This window comes from Symphodus melops (genome assembly GCF_947650265.1).
Source record: "Symphodus melops genome assembly, chromosome: 21".
In the NCBI taxonomy this organism is placed as follows: Eukaryota; Metazoa; Chordata; class Actinopteri; order Labriformes; family Labridae; genus Symphodus; species Symphodus melops.
In genome coordinates, this window is record NC_136711.1 from 6189202 (window position 1) to 6203580 (window position 14379).

General features: G+C 39.4%; 2 protein-coding genes across 2 annotated transcripts in view; one reads left to right on the forward strand and one right to left on the reverse strand.

Moving 5' to 3' along the window:
• ogfod3 (2-oxoglutarate and iron dependent oxygenase domain containing 3) overlaps nucleotides 1–4830 on the forward strand; it is a 32624-nt gene extending 27794 nt beyond the window's left edge. The window contains exon 9 of the mRNA XM_079372691.1: nucleotides 4100–4830. Coding sequence (XP_079228817.1) covers nucleotides 4100–4251 — 152 coding nt within the window. The 3' untranslated portion in view covers nucleotides 4252–4830. The remainder of the gene's footprint in view (nucleotides 1–4099) is intronic.
• A 7912-nt stretch (nucleotides 4831–12742) lies between these two features.
• Nucleotides 12743–13972, reverse strand: LOC306842152 (urotensin-2 receptor). Its single transcript, XM_079372251.1, has one exon. The coding sequence runs from the start codon at nucleotides 13863–13865 to the stop codon at nucleotides 12783–12785; it is 1083 nt and encodes a 360-aa protein (XP_079228377.1). The 5' UTR covers nucleotides 13866–13972; the 3' UTR covers nucleotides 12743–12782.
• Nucleotides 13973–14379: the final 407 nt, after the last annotated feature.

Below are 14379 nucleotides of genomic sequence, written 5' to 3' on the forward strand. Positions count from 1 at the left end.
ATATATACAGAAACATTATTCCGACAGTGAAATCAGAAGATAATGAGGCACATGAAAACTTTAAAGGAGGCACTGTTGCAAGCTTAGAACTTGTGGTGTGCTATTTTTGATTTTTTTTTTTTTTGTGGTATATTCATTCCACCAGCTCCAGTCGCTCTGCTGTGAACAACCACTCCCCACTTGAGGGCACTTCAAAATGAGGCAATGGGCCAAATGGGGAATTGGGGTTTTGACTTTGAGAGGCTCTGTAAGGGCTATCCAAGTAAAATGTATTACTGCAGAAAAGTTTGGACCTAACTGAGTCATTACTGCTGTAAGCTGCCTGGTTGGAAAACGCTTTTAAGTTTTGAGGACATCCTGATTTATGAAGACAACATGTTTTGATCTCAGCATTTGTATATAAGAAGGTAAACAGTGTTCTAAATGATTTTATACGATGCATCACACAGTAAATACTTTTTCCCAAAAGGATCCTTCAGAACATTCCCCTTGCTCCTCATGTCCTTGCATCTATTTTCATCATATTTATAACACAGGCAGCATCTTTTTATTATGTAAAATATTTGTAAGACTTAAGTCATTTTAAACGAGGGTTTTCAGGATACCATAAATTTAATCTAAGATATGATACTACGAAAAGTCAACTGCCATCAATACAGATTTTGATTTCCACAGCAACAAAAATATACATCCTAGACACGCAATATTTTGGAATTTCAATTATCGAACATTGCATACAAACTCCTGCACACTGTCGGAATTTCACAGGAGTTTTCTTGCAGCGTTTGATAAATCTAATCCTCTCCAACACACCTTTTTTTTTTTCCTTTAAGGTTAGTTTGTCTGGCTTTATACACATTTATTGTAGAGATAAGACAGGGGATGTAGTGAGAAATCAGAGAGAGAGAGAATTGGGAATGATGTGCAGGGAAGGAGCTACAGGTCGGATTTGAACCTGGGTCGCCCACTTGGAAGTGCACTTGACAGTGCTATCGATCTTAAATAAGGGAGATTGTAAATGTGGTATTGAAAAGTATCAAAGTGTTGAGCATTTGGACAACCTTACTATCGAATAAAAATCAACTGTAGGTGTTTGTGAAAGAGCTGGGTCTTTAGCTTTTTCTTAAAGGTGCAAAGGGACAGCAGGTCAAATGGAGTTTGGTAGTTTGTTCCACCACCGGGAGGTGGCAAAGGAGAAGAGTCTGGCTGGACACTGAAGGTTTGACCAGAGTCCTTTCATTCGCAGAGCATAGTGGGCGGGAGGGAGTGTAGACCTGGACGAGAGAGCAGGTAATTAGGAGCCGTTTTTGTCGCTGTTTTGTAAGCGAGCAGCAGGGTTTTCAATTTGATGAGAGCAGTAACTGTGAGCCAGTGGAGGTAATGAACAGTTTGTGAAAAAGTTGGTGCCACAACATTGTTAAAGTAAGGATGGTAGGTAGAGGTGAACATCGCTGGAAACAGCATAACCTTTGTGAAGACTGATTTGTTAACGTACCCTCACCTCACATGACATTACCATGATTTGAACACACACACTCTGGAAAGAGGTTCCGCTAAACCTCCAGCTTCTGTAACAGCTTCTTCCCTCAGGCCATAAGACCTTCGAACACAAAAAAATAATCCCTTCAGTCCCCCTCAAACCCCCACAACCTGATCACCTCACTGGACTGTAAATAAAGACAATATAACATATAATATGAAATATATCTATCTGTATCGTAATTTCCCACTTAGCTTGTGTTTTTATGTCTTTTTATATCTGCACCTTATTTTGTAAATACTACTTACCTTATGTAAAAGTACTTTTTTTTTTTCTTTTATCTTGCACTACGAACCAATACAACAAAATATCATTCTCATCTGCATTGTAAAGTTTGAATAACAAAGAAAGTCTAAGTCCAACATACAGAAAGTATCCTTTCTGAACAATGTCCTATAAATGCACTAGAAATCGATTCCTGGCAGAGTGTGAACCCTGCTGAATTCCCCTGTGTATCCCTTCATTGTGCTGGCACTAATCCTTACTGCTGACTGTACAGAATCTGCTGGCCCTGCACAGTAAACACTGGGAACGTATATATATATATATATATATATATATATATATATATTGACAAGTGCTAGGGATTATTCTCAAAGATGATTCCATTGTGCTCTTCACTAAAGCTGTGTGTCTAATCTAATCACCTGAAAATGCCCTCTTTTCTGATGACACACAACAAGCGGATCACCACACATTGTGTTTCTCTGCTCCCACCTGTTTTCTGTGCATTTATCGTTCTCATTACTTTTCATTCTTAAGGTTTTCAGCGCAAATGTCTGTTTAATTTAAGCGCTGCTTTCCACTGTTGCCTCAGCTCTGCCATGGGGGATTTACCCTCCCACGCATACTCTCTGTGCACACACAGAAAAAAAAAAAAACAACACAAGTCATCATGCATCATGCTTGGGAGGGAAAGAAGTGCAACAAATCATGAGGTCATAATGATTCCAACTTTTTTATTAATGTTCTCTGAGTTCAAAAGGCAAAGCAAGTTACAGTTTAACAAGAGTCTTAAACTTTAAAATTATGCAACATCTGCAGAGAAGATGAAAACACTAACGCAAATGTCTCTCTGAGAAATAAGCAGGTTGTGTTTACAAAGGAGCAGATTTTCTGGTAAAAGTTATTAGCTCATTAGCTGGCCCAGCGAAGCAGAGCCAATGATAAATAGAATGCATCTCAACGCGACCTCTTCAGACTCACACTGTTGATCAAACCAAGGTGACAAAGTTTGTATTTTTTGAAACTAAAAAGTCAAAAAAAAATTAGCAATTAAAAAAAAAAAATAACTCTATGAATAAGCTGAGCAATGTCCTTCTGGCCACTTCATATCTCAGGTGTTCAGGCTTCCATCTTCGTCTTTTCCTGTTCCATCTGCTCCTCTTTTCACATTTCTCTGTCTACCACCAGAAACACTGCTTAGTATGCATGCAGATTCTGCTGAAGGCTCAGTTCAACACTTTCAGGAATAAGCTTATTTTCCGAGGCTGAGATGAGAATATTATCGTCTATAAAATGAGTCTGACCATATTTTCATGAACGTGTCTTTGGAGTACACAGAAGACAATTATTCCAGCACCCTTTGGACCCTAAAATGTTAGTTATTTTTTTATTGCTGTTGTAGTGTAGTCTTCGTAACTGAAACACGCCTTTCCTTATCAAACCTGCAACACCTTACGCTAAACAGGCTCACCTTCAGATGGGCCCCCCACTAAAGAAGTCTGACGCTTTCACACACGCAGAAAACTCCTGATTTTTTGCTGGACGTTTAAAGTCGTACTTTACCCGTAATTCTCCTGCCCCCAAGTAGTTTTTCCACAAGTCAGAGTGTGCTGATGTGAGAACTCAGCAGTATGTTATCCTGAGAATACACATCAATATAAGTAGGAGAGGGTGATGACCTCTTACATACTGTGACTGCAGAATAGACTGTCTGCATGCGACTATGATCTCCGTGCAATTAGTTAACCCGCCACATGATGTTTTCTGTTTGTCAGGATGTCCATATCTGCTCTTTTTGATCATGTGTGATCGACTTATGTTGATAAATGTATTAATAATACGTTGAATTTCTGGTGCCGACTATAGCCAGTATGACTGCTCTATCGTCGGCGAATCCGTTGTGCGATTTGTCCGATACCTGTCCCTAGATCCTGGAGAAGTAAAACTGAGGCAGCAGGTGAGCAAAGCAGTAGCTGCAGTGGCCTTTTCCATGGATCTCATCATTATTAGCTTCTCTTAACTAGGTGGAAAGAGCTCATAATTATGAGGTCATGATCTGGCATTTATCAAATACGTGGTTGGTAGGTGTATTTCTGAACTTTGGTCCCATGCTGTTCATTTACTATAATGATCTTGGGAAACAAAGCACTGACACCGGTTCTTTACATGTTTAACATGAGGCTGATTTCAACCATACACTCTTTATGTAAAGGGAAAAAAAAGCAAGACAGCTCCTTTCCCATTCTGTTAAACTTTTATTTTAAAATCTCTCTCTCTCTCCCCCCCCCCTCTCCCCTCCCCCTCCATGTCCTCTCTCTTTCCATCCCTGCACAGGCAGAGTCTCTTTCTTCTCTTCCGGAACAGAGAATCTCCACCGCGTGGAAAGGGTGACATGGGGCACACGCTACGCCATCACCGTGTCCTTCACCTGCGACCCAGCATACGCCATCACTGACCCGGCTCTGCCCCGAGGTACCCAGGGGTGACGAAGATGCTCATGGCCTCAGATGAGCCCTGCAGCAAAAAGAGGGGGATGCAGAGGGGAGAGGAAGAAACAGGATTTTTATATGAACCTTTTTCTTGTTAAATTGTTTTACTGCAGCTTCACGGCAAACTTTCTTTTGCTAATTATTTTTTTTCCCTCTTGTTTGTAACAAACCCACATTTTTTACAGATTTTTTTTTGTTCTTCACAATCATAATCGCAATGGCATGTATTTCTTTCCAACGCATTTCCTCAACTTGTGACTCTTCATCTTGTTTGGGGAGGGGCCAGCTCAAGCAGAAGTTGCTTCTCAATTGACTTGATATCAAAGAAGCTAAGGTGGGATAGTGTGCTTACTGTTTTATCTGGGTAAGAACAGCTGCTAATCCTTGAGGAAAAAAAAAATCTGGTGAACCACTTGTCCCACAATTTTCCACTCTGGTTTGACTCCACCCGTGACCCAGGAGGTGTTTTCTTCTAAGAAGAACCCTCCCCTTGTCGAGTGGAGATATCTCTTTCTAGTTGGTGACCATTGTGTGCTGGTGAGAATGATTTCAAATAAAATACTAACAAAACATGAACCATGTCTCTCTTTTCGTCATTTCTGGCATTACCAGTATATTGTTTACTTGCCAAGTTGTTATGGCTAACGAGAGAACTTCACTTCTAATTATATGAATAAACCTGCTTTTATTAAATATCAATCAGGTTTGCGTATTTGTTGATTACAATTACAGCCTCATCTGCACGTCCTCAAGAAGCCAGAAAATTGATGACTTTCATGAAGAGACACTTGACAATCAGAATCTGTTCAGTGAATCATCAGGCTTGCCTTTCTTATTTTCTGCACAACTGCTTGGGGCAAACCAGCCTCTCAATTCTCAGATCTGCTTAAAGGTTTAGGAGTTCGAGACTTGAATCCATTAAATGTCTATTTCAATGCAACAAACTTCAAACAGGAAATCAAAGCAGAATTTCACAATGTCATCTCAATATTTTATTTTTATTTTTTTACAGGAAAGCATAAGCTTCATTTGTTTGTAGGACGTGGCAGTTTTACTCTCATTTGTCCCTTTTTTGTTTCGTTTTGTTGCAAGAGATTTCTATGACTATTTTATTGCAATTTTTCAAATGATCAGTCTAACAAGGCTACAACAAGAAGACTTCACGTGGTGTAGTGACAGCTAGTTTTTCTCTGAGTCAGTGACAATTTACTTTGTGTCCTGACGAACAAACATTGTTAAGAATAGATGTGCTTGACGTTGGCAGACAAAAGTAAGTTTGAGAAAACTGAAAGGGTTTACAGCTTTTTGAGACGACACGAGATAAACTTTATTGACCCCTAATGGAGGAAATTTGGTTGTTACAACAGCTCAGCTTAAAAAATAGAAGTACAATAAGACCAGTAAGGCGACCCAAAGCAGCTGCCAAAAAAGTGCAATTTTTGTAACGACGGCAGGAAACCTCCCTGAGGGGCCCCATCTGACAGCACTCACTGTCATTGCCTTGTTGGACACTGGTTTGAGAGCTTGGGTTGAAGGACCCCACCGGACTCTAGAATCGCCACTTGAGTACAATTAGCAAAAACCTCAAAACTCAAGGACCTTACGCTTTGTCTGTTAACATTACAGAAGAGCAGGTAAAAGATCTTACTTATTGCTAGAAATTATGTAGTACTAAAAATATACACTTTTTAAACTTTGTGAAAAGACAGAACAGTTTAAAATAAACACACTTGCATTGTGATTGTATTGACATGTTCACTACTGCATTTAGTTAGATAGATAGATAGATAGATAGATAGATAGATACTTTATTGATCCCGAGGGAAATTCAAGTTCTGTTCACATCTGTTCACATCTGTTAGGTTGATCACTGTCCACTTGTCTACATCTTTCTTTTTTTTTGTATTTTATGTTTGAATTGACACATTATATATTTGATTTAAATTTATAGTCTACCAACTGTTACTTTATTGCCCTATGTGCCATTGAATTGCCAAAGTTTTACAAAAAACACTTTTTTTTTTAGGATGATGTTTTAGCCTTAATTCATCCATCTGTCCCTCCAGAGCCTAATAAAATATAACTTTTTAAAAACCTATTAGAGTTGTTTTATTCTGGAATTTCTCCTATATATGTGTAAAATGTCACACATTCAGCCTCCTTAGAAATATATCTACTTCTTCTGCTTAATGTTTTCAGTGTTCATCAGCCAGTTAATTAAATTATTTAATGGCAGTGCTAAGAAAGTAAGAGTACAATGGGATCATTAGAGCAAGATTCATTCTCTAATGATCTAATGACAGTGAGGGTCAATGGTAACAGTGCAGACCATAAAACTGAAACATTACTCTGAATGATGCTCAAATGTCTCAAATAGCTGAGAGAGACGGCAGGCTTGGGTGATCTTTCTCTGTAAGCTTGTTACTAAAAATTACTGTCACATAAAGTTATTTGACTCATAGTTTCCAAGACAACACTGATATGATCACAGAAACAAAATGGAACGTTGAAAAAAGCCATGTACGTGATACAAATATGTACACATCTGTACCAATAACAATAAAATAACATTTAACATTCTTTGGGTAACAATTCAATTCAGAATCGATTTTCGATTCAAAACGATTCTGGATTCATGGATCCATTGATTTAAAATCTATTTTTTAATTAGTATGCACTTCAGTATCTATAGCCACTAGTCATCTGTGAGACTGACTGAATTTCTTGTTGCTCTATTTGGCATTCTACTGATTTAAATAACAGGTAGAGACTGATTAGAGATCAATAAAATGGATTTTTGGAAATTAAGAATCCATTTAAAATCTTAGAAGACAATAATCAATTTTTTATCACCTCTACATGTGAAGTAAAAACTGTTTTGGTAATGGTACAAAATGGTCAGAAACAAGTTTAGGCAAATATGATTTGTTGTACAAGACCCCAAAAGATGGCAAAGCCAGTGGTGGACACTGGACAGCTGTCTCCTCATGTTTTAACACTTGTAAAAGTCTGGGTGAGCTGATGTGAGAATGCAGCATTCATCTATATCAAGAGAAAGTTTCAATAAGAGTGTCTTTAGGACAAGACCACTCTACTCAGCTCCCAGGGGACCTATTATCACATCCATTGCTGCTGGAGGAAGCACAAAGGCAGGCCTGCATGTGAAAGAGGTCTGTGACCGTGAGGGAAGATTTATTTTTTTTCGTGAGAAATAAAGATTATTCCTTGTTGCTGTAGAAGACTGTATAGAACTCAAGGTCAATGATATCCATTTATGTTTTTCTTTACCTTGCTTAGAGTTTTTAGCTCAGATAATGAGCAGAAACATTGAGTGCGTTTGTGAGTAGTTTTCCTGTCAAGGGAGTCATTGATCTCCTCTAATCTTCAAAGTGAATGCACCATCCCGTTTAATGGCCCCTGTGACACATCGATGTACCAGGTCAGAGATTCGTGAGAGGACTAAATCTAAAAGGACGTCTTTAACCCTATCCATTTACCTTCCCTTTGATGCTGTCAAGATCACTTAAAGATTTTTGTTTTCTTAAGAACACCATTGTTGGTTTCATGGAACCTAGAAGATAGCGATGACCTCATAACCTCAGCTGAAGACTTCATCACTAAAATCAATCTCAGTAAACCCTTTCAGTTTTCTAAAGAGGAAAGCGTATAATAATTGGGTAAACCTTGCACCGTTTGGTAACTGTGGTCCTTCCGGTGGAGATTTCACCTGACACATGCAGTTTACATAAAATACAGCAGGCCTTCCTCTAACAGCTCTTGGTAACCATGGAGAGTATTTCAGACAGAGTTAGGAAAAAAAAACTATCAAAAAAACATCATTGCTCTCTGGTTTCCGTCAATCTTGTCAGCTAAACGTTTATGGTGGATAATCTCCAAACATGACATCACCACGCCACTTATTTTTATCAACAAACATAATGTCAATGAGTCATAGGAAAAAGAAATAATTGGCAATAAGCTAGTATTTTAAAAACGTAAAAGACACATGCAACAAGCATGGCACAGTTAAACCCCATACCAACCACAACCCAATGCCCCTCTGATAAATTACATATCCAACCACATGGCCTCAGTGGCTACCGTAACCCAAACTGTTCTGACACTTCTAACAGACCCACAAGCTCTGTCCATTTGAGCCAGTCAGTCAGGAACACCACTGATAATTACCCCCCCACCCCTTTTCTGCCTGTGGAAGAACTGCAACCTGCTACAATATCTGTTGTCTGCAGTGTCATTCAAATTCTATACAATGAAGAGATTGAACTGCACATTATAGTGGTGTAATCTTTGGTGCTTATAATACAGAGTGTCATACAGAAGGCTTCATTGACAACACGGTTTCAGTCGGACAGCAAGTGATCTACAACTAAATTATTATTATTAATTATTAACTTTACCTCTGCAGCTTCCATTTTGACCCAAACTTTATGACAGAGAATAGCTGCCATGTGTATTAATGCAAATAAGTGACAGCGTTTTCCAAAGTTGAGAAGCAATTTCTGATCAAAACATTGAGTGCATTTACATGAACTTAAGTTTCCTGGTTTTTATCTGTTTTTTAAGTATCTTTAATGTTTTCGTGTTTGTGAACCTTATCACCATATCCCGATTTCAGAAACTGGGACAAGTCCTTATCTGGATTTTGAGAAATCCAAAATCTGCACAGACTCCGCCTCAGCCAAGTGGCATATCAGCAAAAAAACACAACATGGCAGCAGGAACGAGAGCATCTTGCTGTCTAAGTCATGTTTAATCACTAGATTGCAATAGTTTATTGAGATCAATCTCAGGTTGTATAGTCCTTTATTTCGCACTAAAATAAGTGTGGCTTTTATTTTGTCCTGTCTAAAGCGTACTATGCTTGTTTCAATTCACCCCTGCTTTTATTTTGAAATAAAGTAAGGAGCTTCTGCTAGATCCGAGGTTACATTTACTTAACCACAGAAAAAAGAACTTGTTGCTAATCAAAGTCTAAAAGAAAAGAGCTCACAGGTACATGTTTGGTGGATATAACTTTGGACTCGTGAGCTAAGTTGTCTGAGAGGTTTTCAAACAGAATGAGACATTCAAAAATGCAGCAGTGATGTTGTTTTCCATCACAGTGACTGCAGGCAGACACTGCAGAGGCTCGTCTATGGAGTGCCTGAAGGGACAAACAGGCATGTCCCTTCATAAAATCTATCTGTTCTGGTGGTTATGTTCTGACTGGCTCATACTGTTGATTAAAATGTATAAATGTGATAGAAAAAAAACTCCCTTTGGGGGTTACAACATGGCATTGCAGCAAAATTAAGAATTGCACTCTTCAAACTCAGGGATGACTCAACAAAACCCATTTAGATTTCTCATGAATCTAAGTCCCTCACAGAGCCCATAGTAGATGTGCAGATAAAGAGGGTATGCTGAACAGAGGAGTCAGAAATAGAAAGTTAAATAGGCCATTTTCCACATTAATGCTGTGACAGTGTTTTTGAAGCCCTAAGGGGTTTGTATGCAATGCATTTATGCATTAGTGTTTGACATTTGACACCCAACAAACACAAGTCAAAGTGCACCAGCGCTTGCGATACCATCTGGGAGATTAGTTGGTAAATGTCACAGCTCTGGATTTTATTCAGACATTATTCATGATTTGAAAAGATCTGACTCAAAAGAGGAGTTTCCTGTCAGAGAGGGTGTGCTTGTGTGTTTCAGTATCACAACAGCCCTGTCCAGACGTGCATAATGTAACTGCTACACACCAGTTGTTTTTCCTGTCTGGTGAATGGAAAGAGGTCAGAGCAGCTTTAAGGCAGATGTTATGCAGGCTGATGAGATTTTAATAAGTCACATTAAAGTAAAATAGCTGCCCCTAAAAGATATGAGCTGTCTTTATGAAAGAGTTATTAAATCTAAATAGAACATGAGGTGAATTTATGCATCACTCATTAAGACATCTGCCAAATGTAACATCTTAATTAGAAGAAGCTGTCTGCTTATTATACTTAGTGCTTATATTTAGCATTTTTTAGGGCTCTTTAGACGTTGATGAAATCCCAGTTATATCATTCAAAAAAGCTCAAAATTGCAATAGTGTCATAGTCCTCAATCAGTAAAGTAGGCCACTGCTGAGAAAAGACCAAACAAAGGCTTGCAGAAACGCTCCATCAGAGCAGTGGGTGTTCTTGGCTCAGAGTGTTTGACTCTGTGGGCAGATGCGTGCAATTTCATTGACAGTGAGTTACAATGCAGGTGGACTTTTATTTTCTTCTCTTTTTCCAGCTAGAGAAAATCTTTGATGTCCAGATGTGAGCTTAAATCAGCTCCCCTGAGCTGAATCCAGTCACATAGTGAAACAATTGTCTGGCTTTACTCACAATGTGCCTGGTTTGAAAAATGATTGGGTGCCAAAATCAGTGATGTAAAAAAATAAGAAAACTTATTTTATTAAACTATCATCCAAACAAAGGGGTCACCAGTTCTGGGACCCCATGCACCACCAGGCCACAGAAGAAGTTTTTTATCATCTGATTTTTTGTGTCATTTTTTTTCATGATCACATAAGACCTGTTTTATAATTACGCTCAATTAGTGGCTTTAAGAGTTGCCTTTGCAGTTTAAGAGCTCATTATTCTGATATTAAGGTAAAATGTTTTCATGTTTCAAACGCATTAAAGGTCCTGCAAAGAACGTTTGGGTTGATTTTAACACCCCCTGTGGACATTTATCTTTTTACATTCTTTATTCATCCTGTGGGGAAATTCTTGATTCCAACCTGTTATTGATTAACATGCTTCTCTTATAAGAGACTCTAAACGAACTTGCTCTAACAAGCAATGGGGAAATAACATGTAACAGAGGTCCTAAACTGAACTCAAGCTGTAGATTTGGTTTTTTTCAGGATGTCAAACTCACAGAAACACTCTGGTGAAACATTTTTTCTCCAAAAGAGTTTTGTTCATTTAACTACTATGAATTTATTACATCACTGAAGATCTATTGCTTGAATGGAAACTTGGTCTGAGCATTGAGCCCCCACTTCCTGTGTGTTTGTGATTATGTGTTTTTACTAATGTTTTTATTCAGATTGAACAGACTTACTATAGACTGAAAAAAGTGATGAGCTATTTTGTAGACCAACTCGGAAGTAGCTTCGCCATGAGTTGGAATAAGAATTCACTTATGGGATATTTGCATTGGATTTTGAAAACACACATTTCTGATGTCTAGACATTTTATTCAGCCAGATAATCTTTACAGATGAACACCATTTATATGAAATTGGAAGCCTTCAAAGTAAAACGCTAAGCTGTTATGCTACAAGCAAACTTAAATGCGGTCGGTTGATTTTGACGTTATGCAAGCGGCCTGACAAGCTAGAAAGTTGTTTCTTAACCTAATATTTGCAAGAGCACTGAAAAACATGACCAGAGGCTAAGGCGGACTAGTGAGAGAGGTTCCGGCGTGATGACATTTAATGTCTCTGACAACCGACGTTGTCTCATTTAGCTACTTGTTAGCGACCACCGTTTTAAGTTTGCATAATAACTTTAAAATTCAGAACGTCAAGATCACATAAGCTTGTGTTAACCACTGACCTTATTTCAGGCGTCTAACCACAAACTCATTCAAAATCCCCATTGACTTTTAGAGTTTAGAACCCATGGCGCTAAAATGGTAACTCACTTCCAAGTTTTAGGACTCATTCCTGTGCCAGAATGATGTATTAACACTGGAATCATACATGCCACTTATGTAGGGCGGTGTGTTAGTGGTCATATAGGATAACAGAGAAACATTTAAAATCATATTAGGAGGCAGCTAATCAATAAGCACAATATAAAATATATTGTTGGTCAAATTATTGCTAATCTGTTTTTTTTTTAAATTCTATCTTGTTGTACTCAGAGCAATGATGCAACAACGGGAGGACAGACTGTAAACAATTTACAAAACAAGTCTTTGAACAAGAAATGTTACAGTTCATTGTGTTCAGCAGGAGCACAATAATGTGCAGAGCTCTCCTGCTCTGCAAAAGAACCAAACATGGTAATTAAAACAGCTTACAGCACAGAATGAAGTATTTTCTCTTTAAAAATAGTGTCTATTTGATGGCTCAGGCATTAATGAGTGATATCTTTTTTTTGATACTTTATATGGTTTAAAATGGGCCTCTGACACACTAACAAAGGGTTCGGTGCCCCAATAGGCAATGTGTTTGACACATCCCTTTATCAGCCTTTCCTCTGAGGCTGCAGAGGTCGCAGCAAAGATAAGTGTCATAGAACTAATGAGGCTCAGGGGGCTTCAGGTGAAGTGGCCTGGTGCAGAAATAATATCTGAAAATGTTTTTTAGATAACAAAAGCACTGTACATGGAAAGATAAACCTTAGGAGAGACTGCAGGTTTGGTACCAGTGCGCAAATTTGACGCACGGTGTCGCGCTGGTCTGTGCGTAATGGAGAGGTCGACACATACATACCTAGTGCTGTCCCAAAAGCGTTCACGTCTTTCTTGCGATTCATCAGTCACTTTAGTGTCCCCATGACAAGCGCCTCGGAGTTGAACTCAAACTGGTTACTGGAGGACGCAGACTTCCCCCAAGAGTAGAGGCTGGGCGGCCGCTGCTTGAAAGAGGATGTGTACCTGTAGAAGCTCCTGTGCCTGTTTTTTAGATACTCCCTGTAATTCTTGGTAAGGAGTGTGTAGAGGAAAGGGTTAATGCAGCTGTTGCTGTACGTGAGGCTGGCCACGAGGTAATTGATGCAGGTATGTGTCTGCGAGGCCAGACTCAGGGGTTTGGTGTGATAGAGGGGCAGCAGCTGCCAGATCCAAAAGGGCAGGAAACAAGCCCAGAACACCAGCACGATAGTAAAAATCATGATCAAAACTTTCTGTTTAGGTGACCTCTTATTGCCGCTTCTGCTGATCACAGAATTTTGCTGGGACTCTAAATAAGTGCGTGCCAACTTCACGTACAGGTAACCAATAATGAGTCCCGGTGCCATGATGCTGGTGCCAAACAGGACAGTCACATACACTTTATAAGCCAAGGGCGCCCAGGTGGGTGCGCACATCCTCTTTACAGCCCCCTCTGGCGTGTTTTTAGTGGTCTGTGTGACCATTATCATCATGGGCAAAGTTAGGACAAGAGAAAGGAGCCAGACGCCCCACGCCAAACCTTTACGGTAACTCTTGGAGCGTCTCACAGTGTCCAGCGGCTTAGTGACAGCCAGATACCGCTCTGTGCACATGACGGTGAGTGTGAAGATGCTGGCGTGCATTGTGAGGAGGTCCAGACTGAGCAGGATGCGGCAGCCCACATCCCCGAAGTACCAATCCTTTAGGAAGTATGTAGACACGACGAAGGGGATAGTCGAGAGGTAGAGAAGGTCCGCCAGAGCCAAGTTAATAATAGAGATGTACATAGAAGTGGCAAACCGTATCGAGTGACACATCACCACCAGGGTGTACACGTTCCCCGACACCCCGATGATGTAAACAACGGAGAGAAGCGTCCCGAAAGTGGAAGTGATGACGAGTTCATGATCCACAGCTCCGGACCCGCCGGCCAGCGGTGTCGTGTTTATTTTAATGGAATTGTTGTTCATGGCTCCTTTTCCTTTCGTCTCGCTGTTTTGGGGGTTTTCTCCGTGCTCTAACACTGTGCCGGATAAGTTTCAAACGATGCGCTCTAGCACAGGTTGTGTCTTGCTTATCCGCTTCTCCGCTCACGGACTGATGCTCCTTGCTCCTGACGTCACCACTGTAACACTTACACAGAACATCTTACATGAGAATGAAATAGGAAAAAATGTATGAATAAAAACTATGTACTCAAAGCATAATAAGCGCGTCTGTAAAGTATAAATATAGTATGTAAACTATATATGTAAAGTGTTTCGCTCTGTTTAGATGAAAGAATGGAGGCACGAGATGTGAAATGAATTTTTCAACTGTTTTATCAAATGTTTATTTTGAGTGAGAATGCATTGAATGCAGTCAATCGAAATTAACTGGAGTCAAATGGATAAAAGGTACAAAAAGTCAATTTTACGAAAAGACATTTCTTTATTCTTCATTATTCTTTGCCTAAATCGTTTTTGCACGCGATATTGATTACTA